At 43.4% G+C, this 24,875-nt stretch overlaps 2 protein-coding genes across 2 annotated transcripts in view; both read left to right on the top strand.

The window, feature by feature from the left end:
* Positions 1 to 616: 616 nt before the first annotated feature.
* LOC110528959 (uncharacterized) lies at positions 617 to 1,952 on the top strand. The gene has a single exon (XM_021611125.2). It carries the CDS (start codon positions 746 to 748, stop codon positions 1,853 to 1,855), a length of 1,110 nt encoding a protein of 369 aa, XP_021466800.1. The 5' UTR covers positions 617 to 745; the 3' UTR covers positions 1,856 to 1,952.
* Positions 1,953 to 5,238: 3,286 nt separating this feature from the next.
* Positions 5,239 to 24,875, top strand: part of LOC110527887 (caM kinase-like vesicle-associated protein) — a 102,495-nt gene continuing 82,858 nt past the window's right edge. The window contains exon 1 of the mRNA XM_021609476.3: positions 5,239 to 5,483. The gene's annotated coding sequence lies outside the window, so the exon portion shown is untranslated. The remainder of the gene's footprint in view (positions 5,484 to 24,875) is intronic.

Here is a 24,875-nt window from a genome sequence, read left to right as displayed (position 1 = left end):
CATTCCCTGTTGATTGCATGTGAGGAATCCAGTTCAAACTGGTCCATACAATGCTTGAAGCCTCTATTATTCATCCTTATCTTAATCACATAGTGAGGGATGATGTGTACTGGATGCAGAAACATCCACTCAAGGTTTACAGCAGTTCAATGATTCTACAGGCCATCAAATATCCTGTAAGTGCTATGATGAGTTTGAATGGGAACATTCATCCTCTCTCCCATTATAGATGTTGAAGAGGCGTAGGTAATGATTGCCCAACTCACATAGTTTACCAGACGTGTGTGTGTGTGTGTGTGTGTGTGTGTGTGTGTGTGTGTGTGTGTGTGTGTGTGTGTGTGTGTGTGTGTGTGTGTGTGTGTGTGTGTGTGTGTGTGTGTGTGTGCGTGTGTGCGTGAGTGTGTGCGTGTGTGCGTGAGTGTGTGTGTGTGCGTGTGTGTGTGTGTGTGTGAAAAGCTATCCTTGTCAGCTAATGTTCACAAATACTGAGAAATAACCCTGTGATCATCCGTTGCCATAGTCACCCAGACTGGAGCACTGTGGTGATGCTACAAGGCCATTGATGCCATTGTGATGTCACAGGTTTTGTGACAAACATGTTTTTTCAAGTAATAAAGCAATCTTTCAAACCATTAGTCTCTGTTCATGAGTTGACTGTTGCAGACATGCTTGGGGACAACTAGAGAAAGAAACATAACTTCAACATTTGCTTTCATTGTTCAAACAAATTACAGACTGTCTAAGAATGACTGCAGTGGATAGCAGTGAGGACTTCAAGCAGAATGTGGCTATTGTAATCGACCCAGGATCAGGCTCCATCAAAGCTGGCTTCTCTGGAGATGAGAAGCCCCATAAAGTTCTGAGGTCAGTGGTTGGATTGTCCAAAAAGGACCAAACTGAATGTTATTTTGGAAACAACATTCCCTGCAAGGACTCAGATGATCTCATCCTCAAGAGGCCCATCACCAGTGGAATGATAAGTGACTGGGATTCCCTGGAGAAGCTGTGGAGCCATGTGCTCTATGAGGAGCTCCAAGTCTGCCCTGAAGAGCATGGCATCCTGATGACTGACCCAGCCTTCTCTCCCATCTCCAACCGAGAGAAGACAGCTGAACTCCTGTTTGAAGGGTTTGGGGCCCCAGCGATGTATGTTGGTTACCAGCCTGTGCTGTCCATGTATTCTTATGGACTGGTTACTGGTCTAGTGGTGGACTCTGGGGCTGGCTGCACCTCTGTCTCTCCAGTGTGCAATGGCTACTGCTTACCACATGCCACATTTCACATGGACCTGGCTGGAAAGGGTGTGTCTGACTATCTGAGCAAACTACTGGCCGACGTTGGACATGGGAGTGCTCTCCAGCAAAAGTCCTCTGTGCAAGACATGAAGAAGCAGAGTTGCTACGTCTCCCAGCTGAGTTCTGAGGACAAAGGAACACCTCTGGACTATCAACTCCCCGATGGCACCACCCTTACCCTGTGCGACGAGCGCTTCCGTGGCCCTGAGATCCTATTCTGTCCATCCGACGCAGGAATGTCGCAGCCCGGAGTTCACATCCTGGCCATGAACAGCCTGCAGAAGTGCGCCCCCGAGTGGCAGACGGCCTTGATGGCCAACGTGGCCCTGTGTGGCGGCTCCTCGATGTTCAGCGGTTTCCCGGAGCGGCTCCAGGCAGAGATGGAGAAACTGGCCCCGAGGGACTCCATGATCGGGATGCTATCTGGGGCCCACAGGGAGTTTGCCTCCTGGGTGGGGGGCTCCATCATCACCTGCCTCAGCAGCTTCCAGCCCATGTGGGTGAAGGGGCAGGATTACCAGGAGGAGGGCTCCAGTGTGGTGCGCAATAAATGCTATTAGAACTCAGACCTTCAGAATTTGTACTGTAGGCCTATAGTATGCAATGATTCTGGAATACATGAAAGTGAAAAATAAATTGGATATTGATTTAAAAATATGCCAGGCTTGTTTTTTTATTGTATGCTTTAGTGCACTGGTAAAATGGGCCATTCAAATGCCTTATCGTTTGTTAATTCGATGTTTTCTCCAATATCAATTACACATCACTGTCATCTGAGTTGAAAGTTCCAGAAAGATGCATCATGCAGTATGACGTTTTTCTTGTATGAAAAGGGAGATTCATTGTCTTCATTGGATCTACTATGATGTCTTGTTGAATTAACATCTTTCCTTCTCTTGCAACATGGGAACGCACTTATATAAAAAATGTTATATTATGCTTCATCTGTAATCAGCATGGAAATGGAGACCCTAGGGGGTTTGGTTAAGTACCAAAATGTTAGAGGTTTACTTCATTTCCAACAACAATCCAATGCCTTGTGGAAACAGTGTATTTCTTTCTGTGCATTGAAGTTTAGACAAGGCTGGCGATCACACTATAAGATCCAACTATGCATAGTATACAGTAACCTGTATTCGACCTTTAACCCAGCTAGGTGCTCCTCTGCTGTGGATCTCCACTACAGTGGAACAAGATTAAGCCTGACACCACCACTGACATCCCCTCAGTCCCAGTTTGCACACATGAGCGACAGGGGAGCCTCTTCTAATCAGCAGCCCAGAGCCTACAGGGTCTTTGATTTGCCTTTAACAGCTCTTTTCAACACGACTTCTCTTAGTTATTTGGCTTTGAGTTGGCTGCATGCGAGGTGACACATGTAAAAAGAATGCCCGTGTGATTGCTGGAGGTTGGTACTGTAGAGTATGAGTTAGTGGAGGCTCCTCAGAGGAGGAAGGGAACGACCATCCTACTCAGTGAATTTCAGAAAACCGATACTAAATATAATCACGTCAACAAATAACTGATTAAAACCCAATGTTTTATAGTGAAGGTCTACATTAGCCTCAACAGCACTCTCTGGGTAGCACCATGGTGTAGCCGGAGGACATCTATTTTCCATCCTCCTCTAGGGATATTGACTTCAATACATAACCTAGGAGGCTCATAATTCTCACCCCCTTCCATAGACTTACACAGTAATTATGACAACGTCCTATCAGATGACTTGCAGAATGAACTGACATTTTGTCCACCCAATCAAAGGATCAGAGGATGAATTTAGTACTGAAACCATAGCTAGCACTGCAGGGCATAACATGTGGGGAGTAGTTGACTCAAAGACAAAGAAAGACAATAGTTTAACAGTTTTCAACAAATTAACTTATTCGAAAAATAAGGAGAAGCAGCAGAGTGAGAGAGCGAGCGAGAGAGAGAGAGCTAGCCATATTTTGTTGTATATTTTTTTTTACTTTCACTTACTTAGCTAGCTAATGCAGCTAGCTAACTACTCAGAGAATAATGTTAGCTAGCTGGCTAAGGCTATCCAACACTGGAACCAAAGATTTGTATAACTAACCCAAGATAGACCACAGTCTGTCATTTCCAATGGGAACAAATTAGTCATAGTGGGCAGAACAAGCAAGGAGAGGGGCAGAGCCAGTTAAGAGCTAGCGTTCTAGCATGTATTTGCATATTTCTGTCAGGGAATGCTTACTCTGTGAAGTGAGAGTTTGCATTAAGTCAATTCACTATTGCACTCCTTCTAAACAACACTTTAAAAAATGTTTTTGGCAAAGGATAAAATCTACAAAACTTAGTCCACTGTTCATAACAGATTCTAGTTTTGGGCACAGAAAACTGTATTGAAATCAAATGTTTCATTGATGAGAAAATGTGCAAAATGTCGGCCAAATGGATCTCGCTCCATCTTCTCCCACTGCCTTCCACTGGGCTTCCTCTCATCACAATATTTGCTAGTGAGTGGAAACGCCAACCGGATGCTTCACTTATACATCCGGTGAAATATCTGGCTTATCATTCTATCTGTGCTGGAACTCTTCCAAGTTACGTTAAGCTTTCGGTTATATTAATTTATTGCCACAGGGGCCGGCCAGAGTAACTGCAAAACTGCTTGATGTACATTGTACTGCGTGATTGTAGCGGGTTTATTAGCATGTTAGTTCAAAATCAAATCAAATCAAATTGTATTTGTCACATACACATGGTTAGCATATGTTAATGCGAGTGTAGCAAAATGCTTGTGCGTCTAGTTCCGATAGTGCAGTAATATCTAACAAATATTCTAACAAATTGACAGCAACTACATTATACACACAAATGTAAAGGGGTGGAATAATAATATGTACATATAAATATATGGATGAGCAAGATGCAATACATGGTTCTAGTAGCTATGATGACTATGATGATGTACACTGTGTTTCATTTAGCAGTTATGGTATGAAGGTTTGGCTTGGAGAGGTTACATCGATATTACATTGAATAGAATATGAATGACAGTCATCCAATATGATGTAATAGAAATAATTGTAAAAATCATCCTCCCTCTCTTTAACAGCACCGACCGCCACTGTTCTAAATAGTGTGTATTTTAATGAGGAGTGGCTTGCAACTGGCCACTCTACCATAAATGCCTGATTGGTCTAGTGCTGCAGAGATAGTCATCCTTCTTGAAGGTTCTCCCAGCTCCACAGAGGAACTCTGGAGCTCTGTCAGAGTGACCATCGGGTTCTTGGTCACCTTCCTGACCAAGTTCTTTCTCCTCCGATTGCTCAGTTTGGCCAGGCGGCCAGATCTAGGGAGAGTTTTGGTGATTCCAAACTTCTTCCATTTAAGAATGATGAAGGCCATTGTGTTCTTGGGGACCTTCAATGGTCCCCCATGTTTTGGGGAAGGGTACCAAAACATACAGAAATGTTTTGGTACCCTACCCCAGATCTGTACCTCGACACAATCCTGTCTTGGAGATCTACAGACAATTCCTTCGACTTGATGGCTTGGTTTTTGCTTTGACATGCACTGTCAACTGTGGGACCTTATATAGACAGGTGTGTGCCTTTCCAAATAATGTTCAATCAATTGAATTTACCACAGGTGGACACCAATCAAGTTGTAGAAACATATCAAGGATGATCAATGGTAACAGGATGCACCTGAGCTCAATTTCGAGTCTCATATCAAAGGGTCTGAATACTTAGGTAAATAAGGTATTTCTGGTTTTTGTTTTTAATAAATTAGCAAAAAAAATCAAAACGTAACAAAATGTGGAAAAAGTCAAGGGAATTAATACTTTCTGAACGCACTGTATATATGCAAATTGCGTGGGTTCATTAATTTGCCACACCCATTAGGTTCATATCAGATTAACTCGTTGTAATTCGCTCCTCTATGCCCCACCACTCGTGTGTGTTCCATCCTCTTCATTGTGCGTTAACCTACTGTATGTAGCCTATTCCGCCCCTCGTTCCCTCACGGTGCTGAACTCGACGCGAGAGGCACAACATATGGTAAAAAAAAGAGCGCTGGAATTTATTTGCATTGTTTTAGAAATAAGTACTTCGTTCAAAGCTAAGTAGAAAGGTCGTTATATTTGCAGTAACAATCACGAGAACAGTCGAGTGGAAAAAGTCAGTGGATTCAACGTTTATTGAGACATTTGCTGATAAGGTAAGTTCTCGCAATTTGAGTTGTCTAGGCTATCACAAAGAGTTGAGCTCACTAATTCATTTTCACTTTGGTTTGTTTGGGAAACTTAGGCTCTTCCCTTAATTAAGCGATGTTTTTTTCTCAAACGCATTACATGTTTATAACATAATCATAATCAGGTTAATTGTGTCGTTTAATGTCAAGTATATAATGCTTGCACATTTTGCCGATAAAGTGATGGAGAACGATGCACCAGAATTTACGCATTATGATAGACTAGACTGATCGAAACTTCGCAGTCAAATAGATTTCCCCTTTCCATGCTCGCTATTAAGCCTACTGTAAACGAAGCACACGAGACTGCACGTGAACAACCTAGTGAAGCATATCCTGAGGTAGTATCCTATAATTTGGTAAATCTAAAGGGTACAGTTATTTCGTCGATACATCTCTGTTGAAAAAAGTTATATAATAGCCTATATTTCAAACACCATCGCACATAACCGGTTTCCAAGACGAATTGAATAAAATGTAACATTTGAGTGAGAATTTAGCTATTCAAGTATTTTTTTAAGAGATTGACTTTTGAGTTGCTCAACTTGTGATGTTGGACTGTGCGTGCCAACAAGTTGACAGTAGCCTAAATAATCGTGTAGCCTATTCGCATACCCGTTTTTCTGCATTCATATTTTCATTAATCTCATCTGCAACAGCATGTTTTGCATAACATTGGCTATTTAATATAAAACGGGGAATCAGTGATGCTGATGCATGCTAATCAAACGATAGGGCAGCGTCAACACCCCTGTAACAGTTTAATCAACAAGTTCAAGTTTGTTAAGCCACTTACTGGTAATATATAGCATATTTATATAGTATATTTGACTATTTTCTATAGGAAAGTCAAGTGAGAACGTTTTACCCCTGGTGAGAAGAACTGAGAAGCTGATGGAAGGGATGTGCAGTTTCAAGCAGTCATCCCAATGACGCTGGCACTTTCTTTTTATGCCATGACAGTGCCAGATTAGTTTTTTTTTTTTTTTAACTCCTACACTCAGTCATGCTATTAATTTGTATTACTTGTATTGTATAATGCTTGACTATTTCTGGGCACACATGCAAGTGGATATAGTAATATATCAGTAATATTTTTTTTCCAATGATAATAACAACAATAAATAACAATAAAAATCAATATAGTAATGGACTAACATACATTGACACATTTTCTTTGTCCTCATCTATTTTTATTTTTTTGGACAGATCCCATAACCACTATGACATTATCATATTCTTAGAGAAGCAAGTGAAGGGTTTTGTATAATTTCATCCAGTAGTTTTGAAAGTAGTGTTCACAAGCCAAAACGGTCTTGAAAATTGTGAACAATTGTTATCAACATGTTATCAATTCAAACAATGTTTACGAATTTGTAAGTTCCTAATATCACATTACAATCTCGTTAATGTATGTCCAACTCAATAGTCAACCTAATAAGCCGCAGAATCTATTGCTGCAATCTTGTGTGGTAGCTAATGGGGATGTGAGAAACTGAATAGATTCGTTTTTTTATTTTATTGCAGCTGGTGAAACACTGTGGCGTGACACATTAACACCAGTGTACAATGATCTGGGTTTGAAAGGACTGTATAGCTGGTTTTGTGAATGGCACCTACGTGGTGTGTGTGTGTGTGTGTGTGTGTGTGTGTGTGTGTGTGGGTAGAGTCCAGTGTGTGAGCAAGAGAGTTACTGTAAGAAAAAAAGGTAGTCCGGGTAGCTATTTATCAGTATTGTTTAGCAGTCTTATGGCTTGGGGTAGAAGCTGTTCCTGACTTGGTGCACTGATACTGCCTGCTATGTCATGAGTGTCTGGAGTCTTTGACAATTTCTTGGGCCTTCCTCTTACACCGCCTTGTAGCACCTTGCGGTCAGGTGCCTTGCAGTTGCCAAATCTTTTCAGCTTCCTGAGTGGGAAGAGGCGCTGTCGTGCCCTCTTCACAACTGTGTGGGTGTTAATGGACCATGTTAATTTCTTAGTGATGTGAATACAGAGGAACTTGAAGCTCGAGACCCACTCCACTACAGCCCCATTGATGTGGATGGGGGAGTGCTCAGCCCCATCAACCAAAGTGCTCCAATCAGAGAGACTCAGATTCAGGACTTCTCTTTGATCGGTTTTATTATGGCACTTCAATAGTGCTGAGCAATTAACCAAAATGTCTGTTATTCTTTATAATTAAAAAGAAAAGTCATTGACCAACATCGGTTCAAATATTTTCATTCCATTTAGGTCTGTTTTTTTCTGTGAACTTAATGTGCAGTTTCTCTAGATAAATCAGATCAAGCCTGAACTGTGCGATATAGTAGGGAGTTGTCGTTTCCAACAGGCCAATATTCAATATATTTACAGTTATTGTTTATAGTTTAGTGCAGAAAATGTGGTAATTAACTACAATGACGATAATCTATTACACGCCTACTTGTCCGGTATGTGTGGAGCAGACGTGGAGAATGAGAGAAGCGACAGAAGACATGGGATCGAGAGGGATAGAGAGTAGTTGCTTTGCAAGATATTTCTACCGGGAAATACATGATCTACCGTGCCTTGCAAAAGTATTCATTCCCCTTGGCATTTTTCCTACTTTGTTGCATTACAACCTGTAATTTAAATTGATTTTTATTTGGATTTCATGTAATGGACATACACAAAGTCCAAATTGGTGAAGTGAAATGAAAAAATAACTTGTTTTAAAAAATAAAAAAAATAAAAAACTCAAAAGTGGTGTTCACACCTTTGCTATGAAGCCCCTAAATAAGATCTGGTGCAACCAATTACCTTCAGAAGTCACATAATTAGTTCAATAAAGTCCACCTGTGTGCAATCTAAGTGTCACATGATCTGTCACATGATCTCAGTATATGTTCTGAAAGGCCCCAGAGTCTGCAACACCACTAAGCAAGGGGTACCATGAAGACCAAAGAGCTCTCCAAACAGGTCAGGGACAAAGTTGTGGTGATGTACGGATCAGGGTTGGTTTATAAAAAAATATCTGAAATTTTGAACATCCCACGGAAATCCATTATTAAAAAATGTAAAGAATATGGCACCACAACAAACCTGCTAAGAGTGGGCCGCCCACCAAAACTCACGGACCAGGCAGGAATTGCATTAATCAGAGAGGTAACAAAGAGACCAAAGACAACCCTGAAGGAGCTGCAAAGCTCCAAAGCGGAGATTGGAGTATCTGTCCATTGGACCACTTCAAGCCGTACACTCCACAGAGCTGGGCTTTACGGAAGAGTGGCCAGAAAAAAGTAATTGCTTAAAGAAAAAAATAAGCGAATACGTTTGGTGTTCGCCAAAAGGCATGTGGGAGACTTTTCAAACATATTGAAGAAGGTACTCTGCTCAGATGAGACAAAAATGTTGCTTTTTGGCCATTTCGCTATGTCTGGTGCAAACCCAACACCTCTTATCACCCAGAGAACACCAGCCCCACAGTGAAGCATGGTGGTGGCAGCATCATGCTGTGAGGATGTTTTTCATCAACAGCGACTGGGAAACTGATCAGAATTGAAGGAATGATGGATGGCACTAAATACAGGGAAATTCGTGAGGGAAACCTGTTTCAGTCTTCCAGAAATTTGAGACTGGGACGGAGGTTCACCTTTCAGCAGGACAATGACCATAAGCATATTGCTAACGCAACACTAGTGGTTTAAGGGGAAATATTTAAATGTCTTGGAATGGCCTGGTCAAAGCCCATGTCACATCTGCTCCTGCAATGCCCTCTACTGCTCATCCTGTGTCTCCTTGACCTGCCGCCGCTCCCCCAGTACTCTCTCCCTCTCCCTCTCACTCTCTGTCTGTGTATGTGATTGTGTGTGCTGGAGTCAGAGCAGATCCCCACCAGCTTCAACCATTTCCATAATCAAGACCTCTACAAATACTCAGTCCTGACACTTCCGCGCTGCCAGATCGTAATCTCTGCTCAGTCAGTCTACGTTTCTAGCCGTTTCTTACTATTCAGATCCTGTCATCCTGTTTTGCCTGTTTTCCTTGCCTGATGCTGTTTCCCTCTCACGCTACAGTTTGCCCACTCTGACTCTGGTCCCTGTCTCCAATCCCACATCTCGTCATCCTGCTACTCTGTCCTGGATTCTCCACAGTTTCCAAGATGGCGTAGCAGTTCAGACGTCTTTGTCTTGTCCCGTGTATATATATTTTTTTCCTTCGAATATATTTAGTCTATATTTTTTACATTTTTAACCTCAGTTTCAACATACTCTCCTGCAACCCGCCTCACCCAAAGTGGTATGGATCTGCTATTTTCTATACTTTAGAACCGGATCCTCCAACAGAAGCTAGCCAGCTAACTAGCTCCTAGTTAGTAGTCAGTTAGCCACTGCTAGCGGCCATCAGCTAACCTTAGCCTGGTCAACTCCTGCCAGTCTGCACAGTGCGATTCAACCCAGAGCATACCGTACTGCTTTTTCTCCACATCTCCGGATTCCTACCGCAAGCTCTGAACCTCTTCACCTGGATCATCGCATCTAGCTAGCTGCTCTCCAAGTGGCTACCCCTGGTTAATGCCTCTGTCCCGAAGCAAGCACCAGTGAGCCGGGAACTAGCCTCGTGCTAGGCCCATCTCCCGGCTAGCTGAAGAGGTCCATCAGTCACTCTTTTGGCTACAAAACCTATTTTGCCATTTTGTCTGTACATTATGCCTTGAATCTAGTCTTCTGCGCCCAGAAACCTGCTCCTTTTACTCTCTGTTCCGACCGTCCTACAATCTATGCTAGATGCCCTCAATCTCACACAAATTATCAATGAACCTATCATGTACAACCCTAAATCTGTAAATATGGGCACCCTCATAGATATCATCCTGACCAACCTGCCCTCTAAATACACCTCTGCTGTCTTCAACCAGGATCTCAGTGATCACTGCTTCATTGCCTGCGTCCATAATGGGTCTGCGGTCAAACGACCACCCCTCATCACTGTCAAACGCTCCCTAAAACACTTCAGCGAGCAGGCCTTTCTAATCGACCTGGCCCAGGTATCCTGGAAGGATATTGACCTCATTCCGACAGCAGAGGATGCCTGGTTATTCTTTAAAAGTGCTTTCCTCACCATCTTAAATAAGCATGCCCCATTCAAAAAATGTTGAACCAGGAACAGATATAGCCCTTGGTTCACTCCAGACCTGACTGCCCTTGACTAGCACAAAAACATCCTGTGGCGCACTGCATTAGCATCGAATAGCCCCCGCGATATGCAACTTTTCAGGGAAGTTAGGAACCATAATACACAGGCAGTTAGGAAATCAAAGGCTAGCTTTTTCAAATAGAAATCTGCATCCTGTAGTACAAACTCCAAAAAGTTCTGGGACACTGTAAAGTCCATGGAGAATAAGAGCACCTCCTCCCAGCTGCCCACTGCACTGAGGCTAGAAAATACTGTCACCATCGATAAATCCAAAATAATTGAGCTGAGTAAGCTGAGATAAGGCGGGGCTTTACCTAGCAGCGACTTGTACATAACCTGTAGCCCGTGGGTTTGGCGATGAGTATGAAGCGAGGGTCAACCAACGAGAGCATACAAGTCGCAGTGGTGGGTAGTATATGGGGCTTTGGTGACTAAACGGATGGCACTGTGATAGATTGCATCCAATTTGTTGAGTTGAGTGTTGGAGGCTATTTTATAGATGACATCGCCGAAGTCGAGGATCGGTAGGATGGTCAGTTTTACGAGGGTATGTTTGGCAGCATGAGTGAAGGAGGCTTTGTTGCGATATAGGAAGCCGATTCTGGATATAATTTTGATGGCACTGTCATCAAAGCCCCATATACTACCTACCACTGCGACCTGTTGGCTGGCCCTCGCTTCATAGTCGTCGCCAAACCCACTGGCTCCAGGTCATCTAATTTTTTCTATTGTGTTATTGACTGTATGTTTGTTTATTCCATGTGTAACTCTGTGTTGTTGTTTGTGTCGCACTGCTTTGCTTTATCTTGGCCAGGTCTCAGTTGTAAATGAGAACTTGTTCTCAACTTGCCTATCTGGTTAAATAAAGATAAAATAAAACTCTCGAGCTTCCCCTGACCTGCACTCTATCTCCCCCCTGTGTGTCAATAAATACCTTGGGTACTTCATCCCAGTCTCCTCGTCTGATTCTGCTCTTGGGTTCCCCTGTTCCTCTCCGGATAACAGCCCAGATCTCAATCCAGTTGAGAATCTGTGGTATGACTTAAAGATTGCTGTACACCAGCGGAATCCATGCAACTTGAAGGAGCTAGAGCAGTTTTGCCTTGAAGAATGGGCAAAAATCCCAGTGGCTAGATGTGCCAAACTTATGGGGGGGGGGGGGGGGGGGTAATGCATGCTAAAGTTTTCTTTTTAAAAAAAAAACATATTTCTTGTTTGTTTCACAATACAAAATATTTTTAATCTTCAAAGTGATAGGCATGTTGTGTAAATACCCCCCAAAATCAATTTTAATTCCAGGTTGTAAGACAACAAAATAGGAAAAATGCCAAGGGGGTGAGTACTTTCGCAAGCCACTGAAAGTGATTAATAGTCAGCAGTGATAAAAGTATGCCTTATTTACTTTGATGAACAACTAAAATAGTGCTTTTTTTCAGAAAAAAACTCTATAGAGATGAGATGACTTGGAATTAAGTAATAAAGTAATCAAATAAAACAAATGTAGGCCTGAAATATTTTATTACATTTACAGTGCCTTGCGAAAGTATTCGGCCCCCTTGAACTTTGCGACCTTTTGCCACATTTCAGGCTTCAAACATAAAGATATAAAACTGTATTTTTTTGTGAAGAATCAACAACAAGTGGGACACAATCATGAAGTGGAACGACATTTATTGGATATTTCAAACTTTTTTAACAAATCAAAAACTGAAAAATTGGGCGTGCAAAATTATTCAGCCCCTTTACTTTCAGTGCAGCAAATTCTCTCCAGAAGTTCAGTGAGGATCTCTGAATGATCCAATGTTGACCTAAATGACTAATGATGATAAATACAATCCACCTGTGTGTAATCAAGTCTCCGTATAAATGCACCTGCACTGTGATAGTCTCAGAGGGTCAGTCAAAAGCGCAGAGAGCATCATGAAGAACAAGGAACACACCAGGCAGGTCCGAGATACTGTTGTGAAGAAGTTTAAAGCCGGATTTGGATACAAAAAGATTTCCCAAGCTTTAAACATCCCAAGGAGCACTGTGCAAGCGATAATATTGAAATGGAAGGAGTATCAGACCACTGCAAATCTACCAAGATCTGGCCGTCCCTCTAAACTTTCAGTTCATACAAGGAGAAGACTGATCAGAGATGCAGCCAAGAGGCCCATGATCACTCTGGATGAACTGCAGAGATCTACAGCTGAGGTGGGAGACTCTGTCCATAGGACAACAATCAGTCGTATATTGCACAAATCTGGCCTTTATGGAAGAGTGGCAAGAAGAAAGCCATTTCTTAAAGATATCCATAAAAAGTGTTGTTTAAAGTTTGCCACAAGCCACCTGGGAGACACCAAACATGTGGAAGAAGGTGCTCTGGTCAGATGAAACCAAAATTGAACTTTTTGGCAACAATGCAAGACGTTATGTTTGGCGTAAAAGCAACACAGCTGAACACACCATCCCCACTGTCAAACATGGTGGTGGCAGCATCATGGTTTGGGCCTGCTTTTCTTCAGCAGGGGCAGGGAAGATGGTTAAAATTGATGGGAAGATGGATGGAGCCAAATACAGGACCATTCTGGAAGAAAACCTGATGGAGTCTGCAAAACACCTGAGACTGGGACGGAGATTTGTCTTCCAACAAGACAATGATCCAAAACATAAAGCAAAATCTACAATGGAATGGTTCAAAAATAAACATATCCAGGTGTTAGAATGGCCAAGTCAAAGTCCAGACCTGAATCCAATCGATAATCTGTGGAAAGAACTGAAAACTGCTGTTCACAAATGCTCTCCATCCAACCTCACTGAGCTCGAGCTGTTTTGCAAGGAGGAATGGGAAAGAATTTCAGTCTCTCGATGTGCAAAACTGATAGAGACATACCCCAAGCGACTTACAGCTGTAATCGCAGCAAAAGGTGGCGCTACAAAGTATTAACTTAAGGGGGCTGAATAATTTTGCACGCCCAATGTTTCAGTTTTTGATTTGTTAAAAAAGTTTGAAATATCCAATAAATGTCGTTCCACTTCATGATTGTGTCCCACTTGTTGATTCTTCACAAAAAAATACAGTTTTATATCTTTATATTTGAAGCCTGAAATGTGGCAGAAGGTCGCAAAGTTCAAGGGGGCCGAATACTTTCGCACGGCACTGTATGTTAATAAATGATGGTTAATATTAATGGGCAGTCACACCATCATGGGACTTTTATAAATGGTTTAATTATGTGTTGTTACAGCATTCAACCCACATAATGCAAAGTGCATGTAATTTGTAAAAGCACTAATCGCTCAGCACTACAGTTCAATCATCTGAGGACAATAGTTGAATGTATGTTTCTGAGAGCAAAAGGAAACAAGTGGCAGTTGATCATAATCAACATAATGCACAATGAAAATAATAAGAAGGCTTCAATTACCCTGGCTTCACACAGTTCAAAAATACACATTTCCGGTTTTAAACATGAAATAATCTGCAACAGCCACCCCCACATTAGTGCAGCTAATGTGTGCCCTAACTGCTCTTTAGGCATCCTCCTTTGGGATGCTTGGCAAAAGCATGATGTCACGTCTGCTCCCGCTCTTCCCTTCCCCTGGCGCTTGAGGGCACCAGATTACCCTGCATCACACGCTCCTGCCATCCATCACTCACACCTGCCCTTCCTCGTCACTCGCATCAGCGTTATTGGACTCACCTGAAATCACTTGTTCACATGTTCATTTCCTCCCCTATATTTGTCTGTTTCCTTGCTCTGTTCCCTGCTTCTGCATTGATTGTTTTTGTCTTTACTTTTAGTTATTGACGCTGTTCCTGTCTCGTGTTATTTCAGTTGTTATTAGCCGGATCATCAGTTCTTGTTCGCCCAGATGGTCCAGGAGTTTTTGTCTTTTGTTCTGTTGGTGACGTTGGTGTGGATCCCGCCGCCGATGGATCCGGGGGTGCCTAAGCCAGCCCATCGGGCTTTCACGCCCTGGCTGGCTCAAGAGATTTTCCTGGCTCGGCGGCTTCCCATCCCACGTCGCACTCCACTGGATCACCGGGCTTCCCTTCTGCTGCGGAAATCGACAGGCTCTCATTGCCTCAGCCGGATCGTCAGGCTCTCATGCCTCGGCCAGCTCGCCAGGCTCTCACGTTCCTGCCGGTTTGTTGGGATTTCACGCCCCAACCGGCTTGCCCAGCGCCCATGTCTCGGCCGGTTCGCCCAGGTGGGACGCCGGGTGGCGTCCCAAGAGGGAGGGGTACTGTCACGTCTGCTCCCGCTCTTCCCTTCCCCTGGCGCTTGAGCGCGCCAGATTACCCTGCATCACACGCTCCTGCCATCCATCACGCACACCTGCCCTCCCTCGTCACTCGCATCAGCGTTATTGGACTCACCTGGACTCACTTATCATGTTAATTTCCTCCCCTATATTTGTCTGTTCCCCTGCTCTGTTCCCTGCTGCTGCATTGATTGTTTTTGTCTTTACTTTTTGTTCTTGACGCTGTTCCTGTCTCGTGTTATTTCAGTTATTATTAAATGTTTACTCCCCGTACCTGCTTCGTCTCTCCAGCGTCATGCCGCGTGACACATGAGGGCCACTGGTCTTGTGTAGACTGTTCCCTACAGAGATCCCCGTAGCTCTCTGGGCCACCGACCCTTGCGCTATGGTTTTTTCCCCTTTTGGTGGGATTGTAGTGTGGGTTAGTACTCACGGATGAGTCCAAAACGTATCTGCCCGCACTTGACTGTGGTGCCATCTCCGCCTCCTCATGGAGTTAGGGGCATAGGCAACTTGAGGCAGGGTGTATCGCGCTTCCCCTCAAGACCAGGTTAGGGGTCACTAGGTCCCGTGGGCAATCCCAGTGGAGTGAGACAGAGGGCAGAGGATCCTGAGGCAAACTTGTGAAAGGTCAGCCGAAGGTCACCGGCTGCTCAGAGGGACATGTTTTTGTGCTGTTAGAGCAGTGATATCTTCTGAAAAGCTAGTAGCCTGGCAGTGTCTTAGGAGAGTCAATTCAGTATCTCTGTGAGAAGGTTTAGGAAGAATGGGATCCTGCAGTGCTGCCCCATGGAGGTCTTGGTAATTTGCCTCTACTAGCTTCTTCCAAGATGCATACTCATCAGTGTCTGGGATATGGCTCTTTACCTCTTTGACAGTGAAGTTGCAGAAGGTAATGCCAGTTTCAAAACAATTGGCAACTCGGTACTCAGATATCTCTGACTTCCGACTTCAGTGTGTTCAAGACAACTGGGAAGTCGGAAGAAACGCACCATGGTAGATGTTGGGGGTCTGACTCTTGGACCTGGGGGTCTGCCTTTCTCTGCAGATGCTCTGCAATTGTTCATGATGGTAGCGCTGGACTAGCCTAGTTGAGAGTCTCAGTTGCTGAGCCTCTTCTTGTAGCCCTCCTGACAAATCTTGCACATTTTAGGGATTGAGGCCTGCTGAAGCTCTATGAAACTGTCTCTGAGATCCTTGTCTGTCGACATGGGAACCGCATGTAGCAGGTAGCCTAGTGGTTAGAGCGTTGGGCCAATAACCGAAAGGTTGCTGGATAGAATCCCTGAGCTGACAAGGTAAAACTCTGTCGTTCTGCCCCTGAGCAAGGCAGTTAACCCACTGTTCCCCGGGCACTGAAGACGGGGAAGTCGATTAAGGCAGCCCCCTGCACCTCTCTGATTCAGAGGGGTTGGGTTAAATGCGGAAGACACATTTCAGTTTAAGTCATTCAGTTGTACAACTGACTAGGGATCCCCCTTTCCCTTCAAGTCATATCCATAAGCACCTTCCAAGGATAGCAGCATGCTCACCAGCAGAATGACATGTAGATAGCAGCTCTGAAACCCCTGAAAGTCACCAACTTTCAATTCTGGGGCAGTGAGGATGGTGCCAATCTCACTGAGTGGCTGATGAGATTGGCCATACTGGAGCTGGAGTGCCTGAAAAGTAGCTGTGTAGGGTGATGATGGCTGGACTGGTTCTTCATCTGTGCTTCAGGGAGCTTGAGATTTTCCAGTAGGACATGATATTTTCTCAGTCAGCTGTGTAAGTGAGTTAAGGAGATTGTCCAGTGCCAGTTTTAGGTGAGCGGTCCTTCTTAACGTCAGTGGTAAAATCAGATAAGGTGGGTTCAGGGGGGTGACTTACATGGAAGGCTGAACCCATCTGCTGAGCGGGACCCCAGGAGGGGGGTGGACCTTGCTATGGGTACGCTGGGTAGTCAGGCAGTGGAGCAGGGTATGGAACTTGCTTTGGGTCAACCAGTGAGCTCTCATCGGGTCTCAGTACCAGTCTACCCAGCTCACCCTCAGCAAGTTCCATACCCTGCTCCAGAGCCAGAGTACCCAGCTTACCTGCACACTTTACATGTTGCATTTATATTTTTGTTCTGTGTATATAATCATACAATCAATGTGACTTTGTTTTTACCAATCTAACTGTAGAACAACATAATGGTAATCATTTATTTGAAAGGTAAATCTCTTGATAATATGGGTAAATCAAGATGTACCCTAGGTATAGTCACATATTATTCAATAGGAGTGTGCTCATGCATTGAGTTATGGAGCTTGTTTTAGCTGATTTCAGGGCCTAGAGATGACAAACAATCACTTCCGTTAATTATTGGCAACTGTGAGGAGAAGATATCATTTCATTGTACTGATCAACAACATTTGCATAGAAGATGTATTTTCTTATTTTATAAAAGTGTGTGCCATTTGCAAGGCATAATGTGGCTGTGGAATCTGACTTTGTGGCTATGGAATCTAGTGATAGGCGAGGGAGATGAAGAAGTAAATTTGTTTTTGGTGGCGACGGAGACGAAGTGATTTCTTAACTTGGAACTCAGCTTGGAAATCAGCATATTTTGCGTTATGATTTAATATTATCACAAACAAAGTACTAGGGTAGTGAATTCAGCTGTAAGCTAGCAAGGAAAGTTAGCCTACAATTAAAGCTACAAGCTACCGGTATCGTCTTGCATTGTAAAAGTGTTGGATGGACATTATTTTAGCAAACAGTAACATTTCTACATGACGTGTTGCATTAGTCAAGTGTGTTAACTTCCGTGCAGCGTGAGTGGGGAGCTAATGCAGCCTAGACAGCTCTAGCAATGAATGAGTAAGTGGAACAGGCACTTTGCTCTTCACCCTATAAAGGGGCTGCGCTGATAGACAGACTTGATCCTCTCAATCACGTGAGACACATTTGACAGAAGTATCGGACGTAACAAAAATTCTAGTACCAAACTATATACCGTGCAACACAAACGCTGTGTGATTGGTTCTTCCTGTAGTGAATCCACTTAAGGGACTTCTCATAACTGATACACATCTCACCTATATTATCAGAGAACTGGGGTTACGAAAGTAACCTTGAGTTTCCTCATGCCTCTGTGTGACGTGTTTGTGTGTGCACATCTGTCCACAGTGTATGTGCATGTTTGAGAAATGTAAAAACAAACAGTTGCTAAAGTAATGGTGGTTCTACAAAAGTTATGATGTGATTGCCTCATTACAATTCTTGAGGAATCTTAAAGGGTGATCACATAAATATTAGCAGGAGGTGTTTTCTTCCTTCATCTTCATTTCCAGTGACATTTTTGGGGACACCTCTAAATTGTCAAACCCATATTGACAGATTCAACAGAAGAAAGATGACTAGAAAAGTTATGGGTTGTACGTAGTCCTCTCAACTCTAGTGGTGGTTGTAGTTGTATGGCATGCAGCTCTCGGATTTACTTAATTCCAAATGGATGGGAGTTGAGACTGGGAGTGCGAGTGTCATTCTCCACAGCAGTCTGCGCAGTGGGCTACCTCCCTGCCTGCCTTCCTGTCTGATGGCAGCAAGGTCATTCATTCCTCCACTCAAGAAGATAAATTACGTCTTGACACAGCTTAGACATTGACAGTGTGGGGAGGCAATGGCAACAGCATTAGAGTGCAGCGAAACATTTCCCTGTGGTCTTTCATTAGATTGAAGTGTGAGTGATTGGACTGTTGTGTAAGTGAGAATAGCAGGCTTTTGGGTGGAGTAAAGGTACAGTATATATTTCCACAGACGAGTGTATTTGTAAATAAGAGTCAGAGTGTTTAATGATTGATGGCAGAGATGCCGTCTAAAGAGTTTAAAAGTGTTTGATCTATTCAAGTAATAAGATAAGGCTACAGTTATTTCACAAGAACAGTATTGAGAGTATAGTCTCATCCTTAGAAGTATAGAATCAAAGATATTCAACTTCTACAGTCTGACACAGTTATATTGACTTATGTCGTTAGCCTCAATCTAATCTTATACATACAATACATTCGGAAAGTACTCACCTTTTTTTTTTTTACGTTACAGCCTTATTCTAAAGTGGATTAAATACATTTTCCTCATCAATATACTCACAATAACCCACAATGACAAAGTGAAAACAGGTTTTTAGACATTTTTGCAAATGTATTAAAAATGAAAAACCAAAATACCTTATTTACATAAGTATTCAGACACTTTGCTTTGAGAATCGAAATTGAGCTCAGGTGCATCATGTTTCCATTTCCATTTCCATTCAGTTGATTGGACATGATTTGGAAAGGCACACACCTGTCTATTTAAGGTCCCACAGCTGACAGTGCATGTCAGAGCCAAAACCAAGCCATGATGTTGAGGAATTGTGTCGAGGCAGGGTTGAGTCGAGGCACAGATCTGGGGAAGGGTACCAAAAATGTCTGAAGCATTGAAGGTCCCCAAAAACACAGTGGCCTTCATCAGTCTTAAATGGAAGAAGTTTGGAACCACCAATATTCTTCCTAGAGCTGGCTGCCCGGCCAAACTGAGCAAGAACCCGACAGACAACAACTCTGAAAGAGCTTCAGAGTTTCTCTGTGGAGATGGGAGAATCTTCCAGAAGGACAACCATCTTTGCAGCACTCCACCAATCAGGCCTTTATGGTAGAGTGGCCAGACAGAAGCCACTCCTCAGTAAAGGCACATGACAGCCCGATTGGAGTTTGTCAAAAGGCACCTAAAGGTTCTCTGGTCTGGTCTGATGAAACCAAGATTGAACTCTTTGGCCTGAATGCCAAGTGTCACGTCTGGAGGAAACCTGGCACCATCCCTACAGTGAATCATGGTGGTGACAACATCATGCTGTGGAGATGTTTTTCAGCGGCAGGGACTGGGAGACTAGTCAGGATAGAGGGAAAGATGAACGGAGTAAAGTACAGAGATCCTTGATGAAAACCTGCTCCAGAACGCTCAAGACTTCAGACTGGGGTGAAGGTTCATCTTCCAACAGGACAACAACCCTAAGCACACAGCCAAGAGAATGTTGGAGTGGCTTCGGGACAAGTTTCTGAATGTCCTTGAGTGGCCTTGAGAGGCTGTAATCACTGCCGAAGGAGCTTGAACAAAGTACTGAGTAAAGGGTCTGAATACTTATGTAAATGTTATATTTCAGTTTTTTGTTTTTAATACATTTGCAAAAATGTCTACAAATCTGTTTTTCCTTTGTCATTATAGGATTTTGTGTGTAGATTGATGAGGGAAGAAACCCCAATTTAATCCATTTTAGAATAGGGCTGTAATTTAACAAAATGTGGAAAAAGTCAAGGGTTCTTAATACTTTCTGAATGCACTGTATGTTCTATTATAGCAAACACGTGTCTTATCTTTTTTTCAAATATGTAACAGCTAAGCACAACAAGGGCATGTTTTTCCCCTGCCATAGTGATAGGTGTGGAAAATTGTCTAATGTCACCCTGTTCTCCCCTTTAATGTTATCCAACTCTCCATGTCTGAGTCAATGTGTAATATTGTTTGTTAATGGCCCCCATTATAATGTACTGTGTTTCATTTCTGTTATTGATTGACCAAATGTAAAGTATCTGCTGTACTCATTTGCCCTGAACAGGAAATAGAATAGGAGGAAAGGTTATATTTCCGCTGTTGAATGTGTAACTGTCTCCTAGAGATGGATACATGGTACGCGTCACATTCCATTACTCTCATCATTAGTGTTATTTTCTCCTCCCTCTATCTTATGTTGATTGGAGTCGATAGGCTGTTTGGAGCAGCAACATATTTGCCTTGTTTCCCTCTTAACCCTTAACCCTTAACTCCCCAAAAGGAAGCTGTAGATGATATATCTGAGTGAATAATCCTTTAGGGACAAATTCCAATTTGTGATCTGAACACATAACTGTTTTATTATCAATGGGCGATTTGTGTAAAAATGTAATATAAGAACCTATTGATTAGTCAAGGTGAGAAAGTCTATCCACAGCATTCTACATTCTACACCACATCGGGCAATACAATACATTACCAAACACATTAATCCATGTTGTATATTATTATTAGCAATTATGATGCCAATTTCCTTTTACACAGTTTGTCATACTGTTAATGAGGTGTGTCCTAGAGATGATCATGGGGAGAGCTTTAGGTTTTAAGTGCCCATCAGTGCACATAGTGACGAGTCTAATCTCGGTCTGCCAGTTAATTATTTACCATATGTGTCAGTAAATGTTACTGGCTCTAAGTGGTCACATACAGCATCACTCATATAAGCTATCATCCAGGCAGCATCTGTATGAAGATAGTTATGTTAGTGGAGGATGGAAGGCTGAAAATGGAGCTGCATTATGTCATTACTGTTTCAATACCAGGCGTGTGGATTGATTTAGTTTACGTTGATAAAAAATATTTTACTATACTATTACTATAGTACTACTACTACTGTACAGTATTTGGGGCTAACTACCAATGTCATTGGATTGGTTGCAGTGTTGGAGGAACAGAGAGAGTCCTCAGCTACTGTGTTGCATCATTGATGCCTTTCCTATTCTCTTTTCACTGGTCCATGTTACAGTAACTTCCTTTACTCTCTGTCTCTGCCTCCTGCTATCTGATATTGAAGTCTGTCAGCGTTGGTGCATCAATCACACAAGGCCAAGCAGAACAAGGCTGGGGAACACAGTGATAGTTCACATCGGTCGCATTTCACAATGCTTGGAGAGAGTGGCAAGAGGCTGTGGATGGATTCAGACTGATGTGGAGAAAAGCTAGGATAATAGATCACCGCTGACATGATGTGCCAATACGTTGTCTCAGCTTCCATACTTCTGTGTAGAGAATGTAGCAGGAAATGATAGCTGCCGTTTTAGGGGCTCCTGACCAATTCTGCTTATTTTGTGTATTTTTTTGCATTTTGCACTGACCATAACTTTTTTTGTACATAATGTTTCCACCATCGTTTCCTATGACCGGAAAGAGCTTCTGTACATCAGAACAGCGATCACTAACCTTGGATGAAGATTTCTACTTCAACAAGTCGGCGGTGCAGAACATACCGCTCACCCCGGACCAGGCCATGATCGTCGAGACTCGGAAAAGGAAAAGACGCCGTAAAAGAGGCTGATGTGTGGGCACCCCGACAAAACTACGCTGGCGAATAAATAATCCACCACTAACCTTTGTTCTATTAGCGAAGTACAATCACTGGAGAACAAACTGGACGAGCTCCGTTCGAGACTATTCTATCAACGGGACCGGAAGAACTGTAATATCATATATTTCTCAGAGTCCTGGCTGAACAAGGACATAGATAATACACTGTACCTCTTGCTGGTTTGTCTATGCATTGGCAGTATCAAACAGCAGCATTGGTTAAGCTTAAGGGGGAGGTGTGTGTCTCTTCGTTAACAACAGCTGGTGCTCGATCTCTAATATTTAGGAAGTCTCGAGTTTCTGCTCACCTGAGATAGAATAACTAATGATTAGCTGTAGACTATACTATTTCCCTAGAGAGTTTATCTATATTTTGTAGCTGTCAATTTACCACTACCAAGTGAGGATGAGGATTATTTAAGATACTGTTTAAAGAGGTACGGTTTTAGATTTTTTTCGGAAGATGGGCAGTGACTCTGTTGTCGTAGCTTCAGGGGAAAGCTGGTTCCACCATTGGGGTGATAGGAAAGAGAAGAGCTTGGACTGGGCTGAGCTGAAGCTGCCCTCCTGTAGGGGTGGGAGGGCCAAGAGACCTGAGGTGTCAGAACGTAGTGCTCAGGTTGGGGTGTAGGGTTTGAGCATAGCCTGAAGGTAGGGAGGGGCAGTTCCTCTTGCTGTTCCGTAGGTAAGCACAATGGTCTTGTAGTGGATGTGAGTTTCGATTGGAAGCCAGTGGAGTGTGCGGAGGAGCGGGGCAACATGAGAGAACTTGGGAAGGTAGAAAACAAGGCCGGCTGCTGCGTTCTGTATAAGTTGGTGGCACAAGTGAGGAGTCCAGCCAACAGCGAGTTGGAGTAGTCCAGACGAGAGAGGACAAGTGCCAGGATTAGGACCTGCACCGCTTCCTGTGTGAGGTGAGGTCATACTCTACAGATGAGCAGGTCACTGCTATGATGTTTGCAGAGAATGACAGGGTGTTGTCCAGGGTCATGCCAAGGTTCTTTGCACTCTGGGAGTGGGACACTGTTGAGTTGTCAACCAGGATGGAGAAGTCTTTGAGCAGGCAGGCCTTCCCCCGGAAGGAAGAGCAGTTCCGTCTTGTCGAGGTTGAGCTTGAGGTGGTGGGCTGACATCCAAGTTGAGATATCTGCCAGGCACGCAGAGATGTGTGACCCCACCTTGGTGTCAGAAGGAGAAGGAGAAAATTAGTTGAGTGTCATCCGCATAGCAATGATAGGAGAGGCCATGTGAGGGTATGACAGAGCCGAGTGACTTGTTGTATAGACATCAAAGGAGAGGGCCTAGAACCAAGCCCTGTGAGACACCAGTAGTGCGAGTATGTGGCGCAGACACAGATCCTCTCCACGGCACCTGGTAGGAGCAGGGTAGCAGGATAGCAGCATCTTAGGATGCTATCCAAGAGTGTGCAGAGCCCAGCCCTCAGAGAGTGGAAAGGAGGATCTGACGGTTCATGGTGTCAAAGGCATCGGATAGATCTAGGAGGATGAGAACAGAGTCAGCTTTGGCAGTGCGGACAGCCTCCATAACACAGAGAAGAGCAGTCTCAGTTGAGTGATCCTTCCTAACTAGTTAGGGTTAAGAAGATCGTTCTGAGAGCGATAACTAGAAAGTTGATCAGAGACAGCACACTCAAGTGTTTTGGAAAGAAAAGAAAGAAGGATATAGGTCTATAGTTTTTGACGTCAGAAGAGTTCAGTGTTGTTTTCCCAGATACCTTGGACCCACTCCAATTCGCATACCGCCCCAACAGATCCACAGATGACACAATCTCTATTGGATTCCACACTGCCCACTCCCACTTGGACAAAATGAACATCTATGTGAGAATGCTGTTCATTGACTAAGCTCATCATTGACTAAGCCTCCAAGCTCATCACTAACTAAGCATACTGGGACTGAACATCTCCCTCTGCAACTGTATCCTGGACTTCCTGACGGGCCGCCCCCAGGTGGTGAGGGTAGGCAACAACACATCCGCCACGTTGATCTTCAACATGGGAGCCGCTCAGGGTGTGTGCTTAGTCCTCTCCTTTTTTGGCATAGGACCTCAGAGCCTCAAAAACTTCTACAGATGCACCATTGAGAGCATCTTGACTGGCTGCAACACCGGTATGGTAGCTGCTTAGCATATGAACATAAGGCGCTACAGAGGGTAGTGCGTACGGCCCAGTACATCACTGGGGCCGAGCTCCCTGCCATCCAGGATCTCTATACCAGGCGGTGTCAGAGGAAGGCCCCAAAATTTGCCAAGGACTCCAGCCACCCGAGTCATAGATTGTTCTCTCTGCTACAACACGGCAAGCGGTACCGGAGCGCCAAGTCTGGAACCAACAAGCCTCTGAACAGCTTCTATCCCCAAGACATAAGATTGTTAAATAGTTAGTTAAATAGTTAACTAACTTTTTGAACTCATCACATATGCTGCTGCTATTGTTTATTATACTGAACAAAAATATAAACGCAACATGTAAAGTGTTGGTCCCATGTTTCATGAGATGTTTTGGAATGGGTGGCCAGTAATAAACTAGTCCTAAACATCTCTAAAACTAAGAGCATTGGATTTGGTACAAAGCATTCCCTAAATTCTAGACCACAGCTGATTCTGGTAATGAATGGTGTGGCTGTTTAACAAGTTGAGGAGACTAAATTACTTGGTGTTACCTTAGATTGTAAACTGTCATGGTCAAAACAAATATTAAATGGTTGTAAAGATGGGGAGAGGTCTGTCCATAATAAAGAGATGTTCTGCTTTTTTGACACCACACTCCAAAAA

The sequence above is a fragment of the Oncorhynchus mykiss genome, chromosome 7, assembly GCF_057628025.1.
Source record: "Oncorhynchus mykiss isolate SJ-2025 chromosome 7, ASM5762802v1, whole genome shotgun sequence".
NCBI classification, from domain to species: Eukaryota; Metazoa; Chordata; class Actinopteri; order Salmoniformes; family Salmonidae; genus Oncorhynchus; species Oncorhynchus mykiss.
This window is presented reverse-complemented; position numbering and strand designations above follow the sequence as displayed.

Excerpts from the sequence above, each read along its gene's own strand:
- LOC110528959 (XM_021611125.2), top strand. The coding sequence starts at position 746 with ATGACTGCAGTGGATAGCAGTGAGGACTTCAAGCAGAATGTGGCTATT.